This window comes from Hemibagrus wyckioides, linkage group LG24 (genome assembly GCF_019097595.1).
Source record: "Hemibagrus wyckioides isolate EC202008001 linkage group LG24, SWU_Hwy_1.0, whole genome shotgun sequence".
NCBI lineage: Eukaryota > Metazoa > Chordata > Actinopteri > Siluriformes > Bagridae > Hemibagrus > Hemibagrus wyckioides.
In genome coordinates this window covers 14,910,982-14,931,621 of record NC_080733.1, presented here as the reverse complement: position 1 = coordinate 14,931,621, position 20,640 = coordinate 14,910,982, and the positions used below count along the sequence as shown (strand labels likewise).

Below are 20,640 nucleotides of genomic sequence, written 5' to 3'. Positions count from 1 at the left end.
CTCAATATTCCCAAGCTGAAAAGCAACCTTAACGGTCAATGTCGCATCTCCATGTGTGACCTTGACCTTGAATACACTTGCAACTGGATTGTCCTTGTATGCACTTGCTACTGTCAGCAAATATGTTGATGAAAAAATATTTCTGTCTCATCTGAACTGATTCAGATGGTAGATCCAGTGATTCCTCCAAATATCATGTTGTTGTTTTGTGTTATCTGAAATAAATTCGATTCATAGAATATTTCAGAAATATTTTCAAAACTTTTTGATGATGATGCTTATTATTATTATTATTATTATTATTATTATTATTATTATTATTATTATTGTTCTTTTATTATTATCTCATGAGTCTTCAGTCAATATAAAGTTTAAAAATGGGGTCTTTAGCCAGAAAAAGTTGAAAAGCCTTATGCTATTCTTATACTAAAATTTGTATACATGATGACAAATTCATTACTAGTTGGTTTCTAGTTTTCACTAGTAGTATTAACTAGACTACTATGCTGGCCACAAGCTACAAACATGGCCTCTGGATTACAACACCAACACAGATTATTATATCACACAAGGCTGGACTCAATAATCAGTGATTACTGATGAATGCTGTTCATGTTTTTTTGTTTTTTTGGGTTGTTTTGGATTGTGTAACTCTTGGGGTATTGCCTGACCTCACACCGGTCTCTTGCCCTTAGTCTCTTCCAGTGTTATTATGGCTATTCTTAGGTGCTTTGCAGTCTTTTTATTAAAGCATTTACCTCAACTATTTTACAATTACATACATTAATACTTTAAACATTATTTAAAGTTTAAAGTTGCAAAGAGAATGCTATTATTCATTACCAGAACTTATGATGCGCTTAGTGCAATGATTGGCTCGGTTATTTTCCAGGAAAATATATACAGATTTTATGAGAGATTTTCATGCATAATGGTGTAATGCAACCTGTGATCTACGCAGATGCAGATATCTGTGACGCTTGTTGTAAATTCTGAGAACGTTAACCTGCTTCCCCTTTTAGATTCTGTCAGACATGCTCCCCACCGCAAAGAAGAAACAACTCCTTCACTCACACCAAACAAGAAGAGGAAACTGTCTAAATTTGAAAGCTTCAAGATCCAAACCTACAAGCAAGGCTTCTTTTAGAGCTGAAAACTTTGCTGGTAGGAAGTTTGGGAGGAAGAACACCCGGAAATAACAGGACTTCAAGAAAAAGAAATTGAAACGATGAAGATAAAAGGATTTAGACTAGCAGAACATCCTGTTGGTGGTGATGTTCTGGAAATCTCCTAAAATGTAGTTGTGTTTTGTAAAAAATGTTCATATAAATGTCTGGTGTATTTACAGCAATAAATAATGGAGCCTTTCATGGTTTTGCTGTGATTCCTGTGAAATGTTGCTGTGTTGTAACAAACTGTTAACCAGATGGAAAAATTGAAGAGGAAATGAAACTTTGATCATTGAGATGTGAAAAAGTCACAGGAAAAACTGTATTCTTGGGATTCTATTTGTCCAGAATCCTAAGAAACTTTGGATCCACTGACACTACTGCTGGTAAGTTCAACTAGTAAATAATATTGATATCTGGAAGTTCATTTATGTTTGTGTATTGTTATTGAGTTTCTTTTCCCTCAAATCATTGGCTTTCTAAACGTTTTCCCATGCTAGACTTTAAGAGTAGATTGAATTAGGATTAAATTATTTTATTGATGGGTATTTGTATCTGATTTCTTTTTATTAGACTAGATCTCACTATACCATTTCTATATGATTTTGGATTTTTTACCTTGCTAAGCAAAGTGTGGGTTTAATGGTGCTGATCCATTTATTAAGAGGTGTTGGTCATGACATGAAACCACCAGGGTAATTATTACCTCTTTTAGAAAAGTGGTGTTTTATCTATCCAGTACAGTGTCACAGAGACTTGTGGAATCCATGAGAAGGCACACTGAAGCTATTCCAAAGGCTTGCGATGGCCCCAATTTATTTTATCTTTTTTATTATTATTATAAGACAAAAAGAGAGAAATGTAAAGCATTTTCTGCACCATGAAGTGGAAAACGTAGCAGCGAATAGAAAAACAAACCGTTTTGCCAAGACAACTTTTAACTTTAAATTCTGCTGTCAAGTTTAGAGTATATGACAATTGGGGAAAAGCCATTAAGAAGTATAAGAAAAGAAGATAAGGAAGCAGTGTGTGCTGGCTGTCCCCTGCATTCATTTACACCACAGTGACTGCATTAGTACAAACAGGAAATAATACAAAAAACCCTCCTTTAACCATTTGATCAGATTAAATGTGATGACTTCTTGTACACGTACACAAAGAAAACAAGCTGTCTTAACAGGATCTGTGCACAGAATACTTGTAAGTGAGAAAATAAACTCATTTTATCAAAGAAGATTTTTTATAATACTAAAATTTTCTTAACGTCACTCTTAATGTTTTCTAAATGTCATCAAACGCTGTTCTCTATTTCAAAATAAATAAATAAATAAGCATCCAAATTTATTCTTAGAGAATCTGCATACAATTGGAAATTGTTCAGATAGAGAGAGTGCAGATGGGGAAATGTCTGGTGGACTTTGAAAATGATTTACATTTTTTTACTCTTTTGACTCTGATCTCAGAGAGTTTTAGGAAACATACCGTAGTATCTTTAAACGATATTTTATCACGAGAACGATTTGAGACTCTCTTACATAATTCACAGAGTTATCACACTCCATTTCATTTCATTTGGACATTTTATACATAGTGTAGCAGACCCGATGGAATAAACTATAAATTCCACAAAATACAAGTAGCTACGTGAAAATTATCTTTTAGAGCACGACCATATAGCTTCCTAAAATTAAGTGTTGAAAACAATTGATGAATAGTTCATTATGATTTGTTAACTATGTGAATTACTGTTAATCAAGACTGGAATATTATAATTATATTAAATTACTGTCTCGATAAATTTGGCATAACAATGTTATTTATGTTTGAATGGTTAAATAAAATAATTTATCAGGAAATTGGGTCGTGACTTGATACGCATCTGTGTCAAGACTACTTCAAATGGTCTATACTATTACTTCAATTTATTCTAAAATAAGTGCTTTGCATTGCTGTTTTTAGAAGGCTCTGTAAAATAAAAGTAACTTTAGCCATACATTTTTAAGGAATCTGTTACCATTTGGAGCGCTGTATGGCAAAATTAAATGTACATTGCTATTTTTGCAGGAGAACTATACAATGGCAACAAACAACAGCAATTGTAGTGATTCATTTAAAAAAGAACTGTTAGCTCCTATCTACGGTGTGGAGATGTGTGTGGCACTGGCGGGGAACATACTGGCACTGTGGCTGCTTGTGACTAAGGAGAGAAAGAACTGGCATATGGGAGTGGTGTTCTCCTGCAACCTGATCATCAGCGACATCTTTTACGCCGTCGTTCTTCCTCTTCGTGTCGTCTACTATTCAAAAGGACAGGTCTGGATATTTGGTGAAGCTGTCTGCAAAATAGAGCGCTTTCTCTTCACCTGTAACCTCTACGTCAGCATTTACTTCATCATGTGCATCAGTGTTGCTAGATACCTGGCTATCGTTCATCCCTTTTTCACACGCAAACACATTCGCCCAAAACATGCCAAGATCGTCAGTCTGTTCGTCTGGATCTTTGTGGCAAGCATTTCATCTCCAATCCTCTACTTTTCAGGTATGAAGAACAAAAAGTGTTACTTATCTGCAAAGCTGGACAAACCAGTCATTTCTAACCCCAGGGTGTTTATGACTATTATGGGCTGTTTGGTCCCCTTTGTAGTTACTTTTGCATCATATTTTGGTGTAATATGGGTGGTTTGTAAAAATGCAAATATCACCTTATTAGAGAAGAAAAAAGTGGCCCTGATTGTGGGTTTAGGCTGCGTCCTGTATGCTGTGTCTTTTGTCCCCTATCACATTCTGCAAATATGGTACTTTAAACTGAAGGAAGGAAATAAACCTAATTGTTATGTGCGTAATGGATACCAAGTGTCAAAGGCATTAGCCTGCCTGAACATGTGTCTTCATCCCATCCTGTACATGGCTGTGTTTGACAGCATCAGGGCAGTGTGCTGCAGAAGGACAGCAAATTAATACAACTTGTGAAATCACCAGTTGGACTTATTATTAATATAAAACAGCTATTTTAAGCGTCCAGAATTTGTTTGTTTTTTTTGTTCTTAATGCGTTTAATCACACAGTTTCCTTAAGGACCCAGTGTGGCACTGTCTATAAGTCCATTAAGACTGTGAAGCCGAAGTTGATCCTAAATCTATTACCATGTTAAATTGCAAAGCCAGTACATTACCCTCTTGCGTCACACTGAAGTATTTTCCAGCGTTTTAAATTTGAGTGCTAACAAGTCAAAACTGCATTACTGGGTCTTTTTTTTTTTTTTTTTTTTTACCAACCTCAATGCTACTGCTGGGTGTAAAATTATCCTCCAATAGTGTGACAATGAAACGACCCAGACAACAGAGTTGATGTGGTTAGAAACTGACTCATTTCATCAACTAGACCACGATATGGAGTGAAGGATGTGGTAGACGGACCATAAACAGTTTTGAACTCACATTTGTGTTTGCAAAGTGCATAAAAGTGTTAACTGTCGAGCAGCTGTAATATACAGCTGTATCTGGCACCATGTAAGAATTTTACTGAAGTATAGAAAAGAATATTAAAATAAATTGAATTGAATATAGCATGCATGTTTTAATTGCATTTAACTCATTTTTTTAAACAGCTTTGTAGCAAAGCTATAGGAGCAATCATTAGCTGAGATAATACAACAGAGGATTCACTAACTGTATACGCCCTTGTAGTGGCAATCTAATAATTAACTGAGATATGCTTTCATCACTGCCTGCATTCTGCCCAAAGATGTACTTTGTATGTGTAAAACAATTATATTAATGTGTCTTGAATATTCTGTAAAGAATATGTACAAGAAGTGTTTTCGGACTGTGGTCTGTATGTTGTTATGTCTCATATTTTAAAAAAAGGATGAGTCATGTAATCATTAAAAAAGGAAGTCATTTGAAGAGTGTGGTTGGTTAGTTTTGACCTATAGATACACAGGAAAATCAACTCACTTGTTGGCATCTGGCTTAGAAGCTGAGAACAGACTGTGTAACAGTAATACTGTTGAGTAATTCAGCACTTCCTTAATTTATAAACTTGATATTTTAAGATATGATTGGTAGTAATAATGATGTTATATCAATAATAATAAATAACTTTATAATGTATAACAGTAATTAGAAGTCCTAATTCTTTTTGATTCATACTATAAAAACTACCTGTGTTTATCACCACAATATCAGTAGTGGGCCATCAGGGTCAGCAAGGCCTTCTCTGCTGGCCTAAACAGCAGTGATCTGAATCACTGACTTGCATTTTAATATATTTAATATTTTTTTTTTCCATGAATGTGTATTAAATTATTCCCAATAGTCTATTCTCTACATTTCATAGCTTTTCATTTTCATTACATTTTCATAGCATTGCACTGCTTCCAGTAGTGATAATTATGATAAGAGAATTTATCCAATCATATTTCAGCCAGTAGCTGACATCATGTGTTGCCAGGGTGAAAGAAATCTGCCTTAAGGCCTTCAGAATCAATAGTGCAGGCGCCCCTAGCTTAAAATAAGTGGCAATGAAATTGTTACATTAACCAATCAGATTTTGAGTTGGTGTCACTGGGGCCATCTAGCAGGCATACGATTACGTCAGCAATTTCCCGTCCTTTGATTGGATAACTGGAGTAGTCAGAGGCAGAGAACTGCACAAACTAAATAAAATATATATATTTTGACTCACAATGGCTGACAGAGGACAAGAAATTGATTTTGTGAAGGCCAGTGAAGGCCTAGGTGTGAAATGCATGGCCCGCCACTGATATATATATTCAGCTTTCATTTATACCGATCAGCCATAACATTCTGAGCAGTGACAGATGAAGTGAATAACACTGATTATCTCCTCCTGTGTGGGATGTATTAGAGGCAGCAAGTGAACATTTTGTCCTCAAAGTTGATGTGTTAGAAACAGGAAAAATGGGCCAGTGTAAGGATTTGAGCGAGTTTGACGAAGGGCCAAACTGTGATGGCTAGACCACTGGATCAGAGCATCTCCAAAACTGCAGCTCTTGTGGGGTGTACCCGGTCTGCAGTGGTCAGTATCTATCAAAAGTTGGCAAGTTGACTGGCAACCAGTTAATGCTGGTTCTGATAGAAAGGTGTCAGAATACACAGTGTATCACAGTTTGTTGTATATGGGGCTGCATAACCACAGACCAGTCAGTGTGCCTATGCTGACTTCTGTGCACCACTGAAAGTGCCAATAATGGACACATGAACATCAGAACTGGACCACGGAGCAATGGAAGAAGGTGGCCTGGTCTGATGAATCACGTTTTCTTTTACATCACATGGATGGCTGAGTACGTATGTGTCGCTTACCTGGGGAACACATGGTACCAGGATGCACTATGGGAAGAAGGTGGGCTGGCGGAGGCAGTGTCATGCTTTGGGCAATGTTCTGCTGGGAAACCTTGGGTCCTGCCATACATGCGGATGTTAATTTGACACGTACCACCTACCTAAGGAATGTTACAGACCATGTACACCCTTTCATGGGAACAGTTTTCTCTGATGGCTGTGGCCTCTTTCAGCAGGATAATGCACCATGCCACAAAGCAAAAATGGTTCAGGAATGGTTTGATAAGCACAACAATGAGTTTGAGGTGTTGACTTGGCCTCCAAATTCCCCAGAACAGCACTGAGGCCCCCTGGTCCCTCGTCCAGTGTAAATGCTCCCTGGCCCGACGCCTGTGCCTGGTGGTGTGGTCAGGTACCCTTGCAGGTCGTCTAGCACGCAGACCACGCTGATGTAAATGGTTTCGAATGGTCTGACGTGACACTTGGGTGCCTCTCACCTCCCTTAAATATGCCTGGAGTTGAGTGGCATTCATCATCCGGTTCCGCAGGGCACTGTTCACAATGAAGCGGTCATCACCGTGGGATGCGGCCAAAGGACGTCCACTTCTAAGGCTTTCTGTGACTCTTCCAGTCTCTCTGTATCTCTCTCACAACCCGCTGATGACACTCTGGGACACTCTAAGCTCAGTGGCCACTTCCCTCTGAGAACATCCAGTTTGAAGCCTCGCAATGGCGAGGTACTGTTGATCAATTGTTAGGTGTGATCTTGGTCTCATGATGTCAAAATGTGAACAGCATGATGAAGAGGACTGTTTAAATACCAATTCTAATTGAACCAGAACATTTATTGGTTGATTCATGGATCAAACACCAGTTGTGAATTTTGCCGTTAAGCACCTTGTTAGAGAACAGCAAGTTATGCAGAAAGTACTGAAACACTGAACAGTTGGACATGTGCATTCAAAAGTGTAGAGAAGGTCAAGTTAAGATCACCTGTAAAGGTTATAGTGCATTTTAGGTGCATCCTGAAATTTGCCCCGAAAGCTGAATATCCTTAACATTTTATGAGTAGTGTATGTGTGTGTGTGTGCATGAAAGAGAAGAGAATATTTACATACACACTGATTTATTTTACTGTTTCTATCATTTGTATTTTTTTCTATTTATCTTATCCTATTTTAATTTTACGCTACTTTTAATGTATAGGTTTTCTTTGCTGTTATTTCTCATACTTGCACTGCTGTGTCAACTTGAATTTTCCCTACAGGGGATTAATAAAGGTACATTTTTACTCATACATGTGTGTGTGTGTGTGTGTGTGTGTGTATGTATAAGTATCAACACAAGAAAGGGGACACAATGCTAAGGAAAAGGCCAGTAACAGATCATTTAGGCTTCTACTTTAACCAGTGCTGTCTCAGTAATGTTAATAAATAAAATATTTTATGGATGTGAGTCCTATATATGTACACTGTATGGTCAAAAGTATTTAGACACATGAACTTGTTGGACATATGCTTTCAAATCTATGGGCATGAACATGGAGAGGTGCCTCCTGTACAGCTATAATAGACTACACTCTACCAGGAAGACTTTCTACAAGATTGTGGAGCATGTCTTCAGGAATTTGTGCCCATTCAGTCCAGAATACTTGTGAGGTCAGGCAATAATGATAGACCAGAAGGTCTGGCCCAAACGTGTTTAATAAGGGGTTGAGGTCAGGGCTCTGTGTAGGCCATTGGAGTTACAGTTACAGTGGATACAACTGTCTAAATATCTTTTATATTTCATATTTTGAAAAAAAAAAAACAGCACATAATCTATGTAAATATATCTAGTAGTATTTCTGATTGACCTTTTGGTTCCTTCATGTGTAGATTTTGTCTGATCATTGAGCCCAGTCTCCAATCCAGGATGTATTCTCAGACACAGTGTTTCCAGGATAGTCTCAGAGTTCACTGCAACCTCACCAGGATAAAGCAGTTCCTGAAGATGAATAAATCATTTAACTTATGGAATATCTTTCAGAAGAATGGTGTTTCTCTGCCAGTACAGTTTCAGAGACTTTTGGAACCCATGCAAAGGCACATTAAACCTGTTCTGGAGACACTTGATGGACACACTATTTTAAAACGAATTATTAAGTAAACCTTAACTATACAAAGAGAGGCATACAGCATAAGATACAAGTTGCAGTAGTGAAAAAAAGAGGAAATTAAATCATACTAAAGATCAGTGTAGATGTGGTGATCTCACAAACATAAAAATAGATGACACAGGCTATCTGGTCACATCCGCAAAGAGACTACTAGTGAGTTGGCAGACAAACTCACTCAAATATTTTCCCAAGACAGATTCAAGGTATGTAAGGTATTACTTTATACTACAGTAATATTTTTCCTCATTGTTTGTCTGCATTTAAGCTTACAGGAAATCTTATAGCAACTTCATAGTAACTTTATAGTAAGATTCTGATTTTATATTAATTGTTTAATTTAATAAATTAGTCTATCTGCCTTTCTCTCACTTCTCCTCATCTAAGAAGAGAAAGATCAGCCCTGAACCTTTACAACTGGACCTGCTTTTGTGATTAAGCATGCAAAATGTAAAATTGCTTTAAAAAACATAAACATTTAGAATAAACCCTCAAAAAAAACATAAATGACAATGGAATTATACTGTTAATAAATAGTTCATTATGTATTTTAACTGTGTCTAAAAATTTAACCAAACACTGGAATGTAATTATGGGTCTGGAGGTAAGACTAATGTAATAGTTGGAGTGTGTGTGTTAAGGGACTTAATATTAATAAATACCACAGACACTATGTCAAGATCTTCATCAATAGCTTTTTTCTCTTTTTTGTATTTTCGATTACCTCGACCCAAGAGGTCACGGCCACTTCATTCTTCCACAGCCCAACTTTTTTCCTTTTTCTAAAACAGATTTTTTTCATGAAAATAAAAGTCATTTAGAACCTTCCTATTAAAATAGAAGACCCTTAATAAATACAAAATATATGTCATTAACAAAAACATAGAATGTTCTTACATTTCACTCTTTACCTAGCTGAAAAATGCTGTCCTGTACTGTTCCAAGTTTATTCTAATACAGCTTCTTTGCATTGCTTTTTTCAGGAAGCTCAGTAAAATGAACAAAAGCAACTGTGGCAGTACATTTTCAAACGACCTGTTAGCTCCTATCTACAGTGTGGAGATGTGTGTGGCACTGGCGGGGAACATACTGGCACTGTGGCTGCTTGTGAATAAGGAGAAGAAGAAGTGGAACATGGGATTGGTGTTCTCCTGCAACCTGATCATCAGCGACATTTTTTACGCCCTCAGTCTCCCACTTCTTATTGACTACTATTCAAAAGGACAGGTCTGGATATTTGGTGAAGCTGTCTGCAAAATTGAGCGCTTTCTCTTCACCTGTAACCTCTACGTCAGCATTTACTTCATCATGTGTATCAGCGTTCATCGATACCTGGCTATAGTACCTACTATGCAGGTCTGAATAACAACGGATGTTTCGTATTTGTAAATAATAGCAGTCAATCATTATGGAAGACTAATTTCACAGTGTTTATCGCCGTTATGGGTTGTTTGGTCCCATATGTAGTTACTTTTGCATCATATTTTGGTGTAATAATGGCTGTTTTTAAAAATGCAGATATCACCTAACTGCAGAAGAAAAAAGTGGCCTTGATTGTGGGTTTAGGCTGCACTGTAAAAAAAAAATCTCGTAAAAAAAGGTCAAATCACTGGCAGCACCGGCTGCCAAACAAAAACCGTAAAATTAAAGTAAAATATGTTCATTCAAATAAAGTGCAAAAACAATCATTTTACATACATTTGTCTTAAATATTTTGCAGAAAAACACTGTAATTTTACGGATTTTTCCTTTACTATTATGAACCACTACTGTCAATAAAATGACAGCATTAAATATTTTACAGAAAAACACTGTAATTTTACAGATGTTTCCTTTATTATTATATGAAATAATAATATATCAAATTGACGCCAAAAAATTGTCAAAAAACAAGTCAAAAAAGCAAATCAAATTGACGTCAACATATTGAGGTCTTATATTGAACACCAAAATAATGACACAAAAGTAATTAAAGTAAGAATTTTTTTTTTTTTTTTTTTTTTTTATCAGGCCCTTTTGGACACTTTCTTAGTCCGAACAGATCCATTTTCTATACCAGCTTTATTCCTAACTAGGGTCACAGGGGTCTGCTAGAGCCTATCCCACCCTGCCAGTCCATCACAGGGTCACACATATAGACAGACAACCACACACACTTACTTCTATGTGAGTATTCCAATTTAGAATTACCAACCAACCTAACGTTCACGTCGAACCTGGGATTCAAACCCAGGACCTTCTTGCTGTGAGGCAACAGTGCTAACCACTAAGCCACCATGCTGCCCGTGAGACCAAACCTTAAAAACCGAAATAAAAATGACCCCAAAATTAACATTACTCTTTTGACATTACAAAACCAGCTTCAGATGCCAAATGCCTTATAAGAAAAAGTGCTAAACAGCTGAATTATTGATGTCAATATGACGTCAATTTCACATCTAAAACATGACATTGATTTGATGTCAATTGAACGTCAAACATTTTGGCCTACATATATTTAAAAAAAACTTTAAGTTTTAAAACTTTTAAAAAACATGCGTTGGTGTAATGACAAAAGTTAACTAAATTTCTTTTTAGAATTACAGAGTTTGAATGTGGAAATACACATACAACACATACACATACAAATGAGTTTTACTGTAAAATGAAGGTGGGAAATGTTAAAATGTTATTATGGGCATAAACATTTAATATAATAAGCTACCTGTTTAATTACAATTTATTATTGTAATTTTACATAAATTGCTATGTAATTTAAGATAACAGAAAAAATAAAGTTAAAATAATACAGTATTTTTTTGTAAAAAAAAAAAGAGAATTACTGTAATTTTTCATTAATGGTATAATCCTTAAAATTGCAGTCAATTTGTTAATTTAAAGATAATATTGGTCATTTTACTGGTTTTTAAATATAATTTTAAATAACGGGAAACTATTGTAAAAAAAATATTATTATATATATATATTTTTTTTATTATATTAAAATTAAGAGTTATTTTCTGTAAAATTAGGATTTTTTTTTTTACAGTGTGCATCCTGTACGCCGTGTCTTTTGTCCCCTATCACATTCTGCAAATATGGCATTTTAAACTGAAGGAAGAAAATAAACCTAATGGTTATGTGTGTAATGGATACCAAGTGTCAAAAGCATTAGCCTGCCTGAACATGTGTCTTCATCCCATCCTGTACATGGCTGTGTTTGACAGCATCAGGGCAGTGTGCTGCAGAAGGATAGCAAATTAATCCAACTTGTGAAATCACCAGTTGGCCTTCTTATTAAAATAAAAACATTCTTAAAGTGTCCAGAATGTGTGTTATTTTTTGTTCTTAATGCGTTTAATCACACAGTTTCCTTAAGGACCCAGTGTGGCACTGTCTATAAGTCCATTAAGACTGTGAAGCTGAAGTTGAACTTAAATCTATTACCATGTTAAATTGCAAAGACAGTGCATTACCCTCTTGTGTCACGGTTAAGTATTTTACAGCATTTTAAATATCATTTTCTTTTTAATCAGGTTAAATGTTAAAGAAAGATGAGAACATTTTGAGTGCTTACCAAGTCAAAACTGGGTTACTTTTTACCAACCTCAGTGCTACTGAGTATAAACAGTTTTGAACTCACATTTGTGTTTGTAAAATGCATAAAAGTGTTAAATGTAGTGCATCTGTATCTGCTACCATGTAAGAATTTGAAGTTTAGAAAAGAATGTTAAAATAAAATGCATTGAATATAACATGTAGGCTTTTTTCATGTTTTAACTGCATTTAACTTATTTTTTTTCATTAGCTGAGATAATACAACAGAGTCTTCAGTAACTGGATACACCCTTGTAGTGTTATACAGGAAAATCAACTCACTAGTGGGCATCCGGCTCAGAAACTGAGAACAGACTGTGTAACAGTAATACTGTTGAGTAATTCAGCACTTCCGTTATTTATATACGTGAAGATAAACATACGGTTAGTATTAATAATGATGTTATATCAATAATTAAAAATAATGTTATAATGTATAGCAGTAATTACAAGTCCTGATTCTTACACTCATGTGATTAATGAACATCCCATTCCCCTCTTTGCTGTTATAATTAGTGCCACTCTTCTGGGAAGGCTTTCCACTAGATTTTGGCATGTGGCTGTGGGAATTTGTGCTCCCCATAACCACACTCCAGCCACCAGAGCTTTAGTGAGATCAGACACTGATGCTGTAAGAGTGAGGAGGTCTGGGGTTCGGTCGATGTTCCAGTTCATCCCAAAGGTGTTCAGTGGAGTTGAATGAGAGTCACGGTTCTGTGCAGGACACTCGAGTTCTTCCACTCCAGTCTTAACACAGCGTGTCTTCCTGGAGCTCAGGAGCTTTGTGCACAGGGGAATTGTCAGGCTGGAACAGGCTTGAGAACCATATATGGGTGTGATACTCAATACGCACAAACTATTGGCCATACAGTGTTTGTGGTAATGATGCTTAGTATTTAAATCAAGAATGTGTTGATATTTGGGGCATAACGTGTGTGTGTGTGTGTGTGTGTCATTGAAAGCTATGAGATTAGTTTTAAAATAGTCTATAATGTTAAATATGCTGAGGTCCAAACCAATAACATATTTTAGATACCAATAAAATATTATAAAAGAAATACTATTTTTTATAAAAATGTACAGCACTAAATTAACATGAGGATTTTGTTTCACTTCTCCTTATCCAGACAGACGAAGGTCAGTCTTGAATCTCTGCAATTAGGTCAAACTGTGTGATTTAGCACGTTGGTTGCTCATTATTTCGATTTAACTGGTATTCTTGTAATCCAGCTATTTCTACATCATATGCTATGTGGTTAAACTTTATTACTGAGAAGGTTAGGTTATAATCAGTAATGACGGCACTATTACACAACTCTTTTGCACAACTCTAAGCTGCATTCATTCTTGAAACACTATTACAGACCAGATGGCATATACTCTACGTTCCATTAAACTCAAATAGGTTTTGCATAAAGGAATAGTTTTGTAATATAGTTATGTGAAAAAATTAGGACGCCCCATGAGAGCATGTACTTTTTTTAACATAGCTAAACATATGGGCATTTGATCTTCATTTTAACAATATTAAAAGATTCAAGTAATATAACTAAAGGCTAGTTCACACTACAAGACTTTAACCGTCGGCAGATCGCTTTGCTGTTCAGACTACATGACTTCACTGTATGTCTTTTTGTCCTTGTGGTGTTCACACTACGCAATGCTTCATAAATGATCCACAAGAGGGGGTCGCACACCACACGATCTGACAACAACTCTCGTCACCCAACGCCTCAACACCGTCCCCAAACCACGTTTTGTCACGAAAACACACGCGACAGGTGGATCCGGAAATGACGCAAGACTTTCTGTAGAGGTTTGTTTTGAAAATGGAATTAAATTAAATTAAATTAAATTAAATTAAATTAAATTAAATTAAATTAAATTAAATTAAATTAAATTAAATTAAATTAAATTAAATTAAAAAATTAAATTCTGTTTCATATGTTGTGTCCACATTATTTTTGAAGCCATGTTGCTGTTGCTGCTGCTGCTTTTCTTCCAGTGACCTCAACTCTGTTGACTTGCTCTCTCATTGGCTGGAGGCCATAGCTACAATTGACACCACGTGATGTCGAGTCAGCCGACCGTCCCAGATATTTAACATGCCAGATATCTGGATTTTGTCTGCGAGGTGTCAGCGACCCTCTTTGATGCATCGTTGAGTAGTTCACACATAAAGATTGCCGAGCGCTGGTCACCCGCTGATTTTCCCACGATCACAGACCGATCTGTCGGCCAGCTCGTTAATTTGCAAATCGGGCTTAAATCGGGCTTAAAATCCTGTAGTGTGGACTAGGCTTAAGTCTTTTTTAAATGATCTGTAAAATGTAATTTAAAAAGATCCAATTTCTTGTGAGGAAAAAGTAAAGACACCCCCACATTAATTTGTACTTAACACAGATAAAATTACCTACAGGTGTATCACATCAGGTGCAAATTATTAGAACATTGTTACAGAGCATTTTGATGGAGGCTTGTCTTATTTAAACCTCAGACATTTAGCTTGGTTTGCTCTTAATTGTTGAAGTGAGAGGTATCACCATGGTGAGATCCAAAGAGCTCTCTGAGGCCTTCAGAAAGAAAAGTGTTGATGCTTATCAGTCTGGCAAGGGATATAAAAAGATATCAAAAGAATTTGTAATCAGCCATTCCATTGTCCAGAAAATTATTTACAGGTAGAGAACATTTAAAACAATTGCCATCATGGCCAGGTTAGGCCATCCAAGCAAATTCACCCCAATAGCAGACCACAAGATGCTTAAAGACATCTCCAAAACCTCTAAAATATCATCACAGGACCTACAGCAAGCTTTTGCTACAGTTTATGCCAAAGTGTATGAATCTACAATCAGACAGAGACTACACAACTTTAATTATTATAGGAGGTGTGCAAGAAGGAAACCTTTGCTGTCTAGGAAGAACATGAGGGCAAGACTGAGGTTTCCCAAAGAATACAAAGACAAAGACCAAGACTTCTGGAATAATGTGCTTCAGATACATAAGTCTAAATTTGAATTATTTGGACATGGCATGTTTGGCATAAACCAAATACAGCAAATGAACCTCATACTGACTCTGAAACATTAAGGTGGAAGTGTTATGGTTGGGGATGCTTTGCTGCAGCAGGACCTGGCCAGCTCACCATCATAGAATCCATTATGAATTCTCATTCTATCAGAAGGTGCTTGAGGAACATGTAAGACCATCTGTCTTTAAACTAAAGCAGAACTGAACCTACAACATGACAATGACCCAAAACATACAAGTAAATCCACCAAGGCCTGGCTGAAGAGTAAAAAAAAACAAATGGAGAATTCTGCAATGGCCAAGTCAAAGCTCAGATCTAAATCCTAGATCATGTGGGGTGATTTGAAACATCAAACATCACACAGCTGAAAGAATTCTGCATTGAGGAGTGGGGGAAACTTTCTACCCTATTAAAAACCTCTAGAATGTCATCAAGAGGAAGAGAAGCTGAGCTGTTTGCTTTTTTTTTGCAAAAAGAGTGGTATAAATTTACCCAGCAGCAATGTGAAAAACTGCTGGAGAGCACACCAAAATGCAGGCAAATCAGGGTTATTCCAGCATTAACACAATTTGTTTACAAATTATTTGCATTTTGTTTAATTTGAGTTATTAAAGCTCTTCAAATACGGCATGATCTTGGGTTATTTTGATGTGTTGTCATTTCCTTTAAATATACACTCAACAATAACAATAGATATATTTTGAATTCACAAAAAATGAAACAAAACTCTTCATCTCACCAATACATGCACCTTTAAGAAAAAAACATAAGAAACTGATTATTTTGCAGTGGTCTCTTATTTTTTCTAGTGCTGTATATACTGTAGGATCAAATTTTATCAAATTTACCTGTGTATGCATGTATGTATGTATGGTCACTGTATGTACACTGTATGAACAAAAGTATGTGGACACCCAAACCCCTCACCTAGATGAGCTCGTAGGACATAAGATTCCAAAGCCATGGCCATTAATATGTAGAGAGGTGCCTCCTGTACAGCTCTAATAGACTACACTCATCCAGGAAGACATTCTACAAGATTTTGGAGCGTGTCTGACAGAATTTGTGCCCATTCAGTCCAGAATACTTGGGGTTGTGGTTAAGGCCATTGGAGTTTCAGTTCCTGTGGATACAGCTGTCTAACTGTGATCATTGACTCCAGTCTCCAATCCAGGATGCAGTCCCAGACACAGTGTTTCCAGGATAGGATCAAGGTGCATTGCAACCTCACCAGGATAAAGCAGTTCCTGAAGACGAATGAATGAATAAATCATTCAACTTATGGAATATCTTTCAGAAGAATGGTGTTTCTCTGCTAGTGCAGTTCTAGAGACTTTTGGAACCCATGCAAAGGCACATTAAACCTGTTCTGGAGACTCTTGATGGACACACTATTTTTAAACTAATTATTAAGTAAACCTTAACTATACAAAGAGAGGCATACAGCATAAGATACATGCTGCAATAGTACAAATAAAAGAGGAAATGAAATCGTACTAAAGATCAGTGTAGATGTGGTGATCTCACAAACATGAAAATAGATGACACAGGCTATCTGGTCACATCCGCAAAGAGACTACTAGTGAGTTGGCAGACAAACTCAGCACCAAACATTTTACCAAGGCAGATTCAAGGTATGTAAGGTATTACTTTATACTACAATAATATTTTTCCCTATTGTTTGTCTGCATTTAAGCTTACAGGAAATCTTATAGCAACTTCATAGTAACTTTATAGTGAGAGTCTGGTTTTAAATGAATTGTTTAATTTGATTAATTGATCTAATTGCTCTCACTTCTCCTCATCTAAGAAGAGAAAGATCAGCCCTGAACCTTTACAACTGGACCTGCTTTTGTGATTAAGCATGCAAAATGTAATATTGCTTTAAAAAACATAAACATTTAGAAAAAAAAACCCTCAAAAAACCATAAATGACGATGGAATTATACTGTTAATAAATAGTTCATTGTTAACTGTGTCTCAAAATTTAATCTAACATTGGAATGTAATTATGGGTCTGGAGGTAAGACTAGTGTAATAGTTGCAGTGTGTGTGTTAAGGGATTTAATATTAATAAATACCACAGACACTATGTCAAGATCTTCATCAATAGCTTTTTTCTCTTTTTTGTATTTTCGATTACCTCGACCCAAGAGGTCACAGCCACTTCATTCTTCCACAGCCCAACTTTTTTCCTTTTTCTAAAACAGATTTTTTCATGAAATTAAAAGTCTTTTAAAATGTTACTGTTAAAATAAAAGACCCTTAATAAATGCAAAATATATGTCATTAACAAAAACATAGAATGTTCTTACATTTCACTCTTAACCTAGCTGAAAAAGGCTATCCTGTACTGTTCTGAGTTTATTCTAATACAGCTTCTTTGCATTGCTCTTTTCAGGAAGCTCTGTAAAATGAACTGTAGTTATACATTTCAAAGAGAACTGTTAGCTCCTATCTACAGTGTGGAGATGTGTGTGGCACTGGTGGGGAACATACTGGCACTGTGGCTGCTTGTGACTAAGGAGAAGAAGAACTGGAACATGGGATTGGTGTTCTCCTGCAACCTGATCATCAGCGACATTTTTTATGCCATCATTCTTCCTCTTCGCGTCGTCTACTATTCAAAAGAACGGGTCTGGGTACTGGGTGAAGCTCTCTGCAAAATTGAGCGCTTTCTCTTCACCTGTAACCTCTACGTCAGCATTTACTTCATCATGTGCATCAGTGTTTATCGATACCTGGCTATCGTTCATCCTATCTTCACATGCAAATACATTTACCAGAAACATGCCAAGATCATCAGCCTGTTCGTCTGGATCTTTGTGGCAAGCATTTCATCAACAATCTTCTACTTTGCAGGTGTGAATAGCAACAACAGATGTTCTGTATTTGTAAATAATAGCAGTCAATCATTAAGGAAGACTAACTACAGGGTGTTTATGGCTGTTTCAGGCTGTTTGGTCCCATTTGTAGTTACCTTTGCATCATATTTTGGTGTAATAATGGCTGTTTTTAAAAATGCAAATATCACCCCACTGCAGAAGAAAAAAGTGGCCCTGATTGTGGGTTTAGGCTGCGTCCTGTATGCTGTGTCTTTTGTCCCCTATCACATTCTGCAAATATGGAATTTTAAACTGTGGGCAGAAAATAAACCTAATTGTTATGTGCGTAATGGATACCAAGTGTCAAAAGCATTAGCCTGCCTGAACATGTGTCTTCATCCCATCCTGTACATGGCTGTGTTTGACAGCATCAGGGCAGTGTGCTGCAGAAGGACAGCAAATTAATACAACTTGTGAAATCACCAGTTGGACTTAAAAGTTATAAAAAAAATAGCTTCTTAAAATGTCCAGAATTTGTGTTTTTTTGTTTTTGTCCTTAATATGTTTAATCAGTGTTGGGACGTCAGGGTCAGCAAGGCCTTCTCTGCTGGCCTAAACAGCAGTGATCTGAATCATTGACTTGCATTTTAATATATTTAATATATTTTTCCATGAATGTGTATTGAATTATACCCAATAGTCTATTCTCTACATTTCATAGCTTTTCTCTTGGTTGCGCTGCTTCCAGTAGTGTATATTTATGATAAGAGTATTTATCCAATCATATTTCAGCCAGTGGCTGACATCATGTGTTGCTAGAGTGAAAGAAATCTGCCTTAAGGCCTTCAGAATCAATAGTGCAGGCGCCCGTAGCTTAAAATAAGTGGCAATGTAATTGTTACATTAACCAATCAGATTTCGAGTTGGCGTCACTGGGGCCATCTAGCAGGCATACGATTACGTCAGCAATTTCCCGTCCTTTGATCCTTTGGGCAGACATCCTTACAAATGCATTTTCAAGGTGGACTGTAATAAAATGGACTATTCCTTGTGAGGTGTGAAATTCTGTAGCCTAGTTTCTTTTTTACTTTGCTATTTAACAGTAGATTAGTATCTATTGCCGTGGCGTCATAGACGATGGTATAGAAGTGGATTAATTCAGGAAGGACACCAGTGAAGGCCTAGGTGCTTCACTATGGGCTTCACTAGGTCATTTTTAGGGGGCTTTAGCCCCCCTAACATTTCTATTCAGCCCCCCTAAAAATTCTGCGATTCTCCATACATTGTACACAAATTGGTGATCTCCTCAGTCACCTTTAAATTACATACGAAAACGGCGGCAGACTTCGGCTCTTCCCCATCTTTCAGCGCATTCTTCAATCCGCAGACCGCAGCATCGCAGCGCGAGGATCATTGTGTGTGTGTGTGTGTGTGATCAGGAAGATCTTTGGCTTGTTCATTTCTCAAATGTTAACACATCTATGCAATACAGTGGAATGCTGCAATAAGTTTACCATCATACCCTGTTAGTCAAACCTTTATTTCAATTAATGTATTAATATATTAATTTATAAAAATCCTAGAATCGTCCCTGCCTAGGTGTGAAATGCACAGCACACCACTGTGTTTAATCACACAGTTAGGATAGGATTTTCTTTTTAAACAGGTTACACTGCATGTTAAAGGACGATCAGGACATTTTGAGAGCTTACCAAGTCAAAACTGGGTTACTGGGTCTTTTTTTTACCAACCTCAATGCGCTGGGCAGGGGCGTCGCTAGGGCTCGAGCCCCAAATGATTTTAATCTAGCCCCGAATGTTTTATCCCAAATTTTGTAGAGGAATTAAGCAAAGGTTTATCGGTTTAGTTAAACACATCTCTCTCGCACACACACACAAGCGTGTGCGCCAAAATACCGCGAGTGTGCGCTCTAATATGCTCTAAAACCGCTCTCGCGATACGGTCTGCACAGCGCCGTTTTAAGTCGATCACACCTATACACACACACACACACACACACCACGTGACTAAAACACCTTAAAGCCTTTACAAAAACTGTCAGAAAACACAAGAATCTTATTATTGAGATAATAGCCTAACTTTTAATTTTTAATGTTAACACAGTTGATAAAAGTCGGCTAACAAATGTATGTTGTGTAAAAAAGGAGGCCCACTGTCTTTGATTCTGAAAACCCCTGACATATAGGACCTTTTTGAATATTATTCCATACCCAATATGTAAAAAAAAGTCTTGAATTAAATAAGCCTAAAGATAGATCTAAATAAAATATAAACTGTTAAAGCACTAAGACATTACAGTCTGAACATCATGACTTTTTATTATTCAGTTAAAGTTAAAATACAGATATGGCTTAGGTGAACAATGGGCCAGAACAGACTCCATCATTCGGCTGTTCATTCTATTGAAAAAGGAATTCTCAGCACTATACACAAATACTAGTATGGTAATTGACCGTTTTGCTCAAGTCAAGTCTCGGAGATACTCTCTGACGATTCCACCCTCAAAAAAATTGGATAGAAAAGTCACCAAGAGCATGAAGTAGACAAGATACAAGCA

General features: G+C 36.6%; 2 protein-coding genes and 1 pseudogene across 2 annotated transcripts; all 3 read left to right on the top strand.

Moving 5' to 3' along the window:
* The first annotated feature begins 1,413 nt into the window (after positions 1 to 1,413).
* Positions 1,414 to 4,439, top strand: LOC131345015 (P2Y purinoceptor 11-like). Its single transcript, XM_058377647.1, has 2 exons — positions 1,414 to 1,555; positions 3,234 to 4,439. Exon 2 carries the CDS (start codon positions 3,246 to 3,248, stop codon positions 4,125 to 4,127), a length of 882 nt encoding a protein of 293 aa, XP_058233630.1. The 5' UTR covers positions 1,414 to 1,555; positions 3,234 to 3,245; the 3' UTR covers positions 4,128 to 4,439.
* Positions 4,440 to 9,626: 5,187 nt separating this feature from the next.
* On the top strand, positions 9,627 to 12,316 carry LOC131345016 (P2Y purinoceptor 11-like; annotated as a pseudogene).
* Positions 12,317 to 17,616: 5,300 nt separating this feature from the next.
* Positions 17,617 to 18,527, top strand: LOC131345453 (P2Y purinoceptor 11-like). The gene has a single exon (XM_058378355.1). The coding sequence runs from the start codon at positions 17,652 to 17,654 to the stop codon at positions 18,525 to 18,527; it is 876 nt and encodes a 291-aa protein (XP_058234338.1). The 5' UTR covers positions 17,617 to 17,651.
* The last annotated feature ends 2,113 nt before the right edge of the window (positions 18,528 to 20,640 follow it).

Coding starts and splice junctions, on each gene's coding strand:
- LOC131345015 (XM_058377647.1), top strand. CDS start 3,246: ATGGCAACAAACAACAGCAATTGTAGTGATTCATTTAAAAAAGAACTG.
- LOC131345453 (XM_058378355.1), top strand. CDS start 17,652: ATGAACTGTAGTTATACATTTCAAAGAGAACTGTTAGCTCCTATCTAC.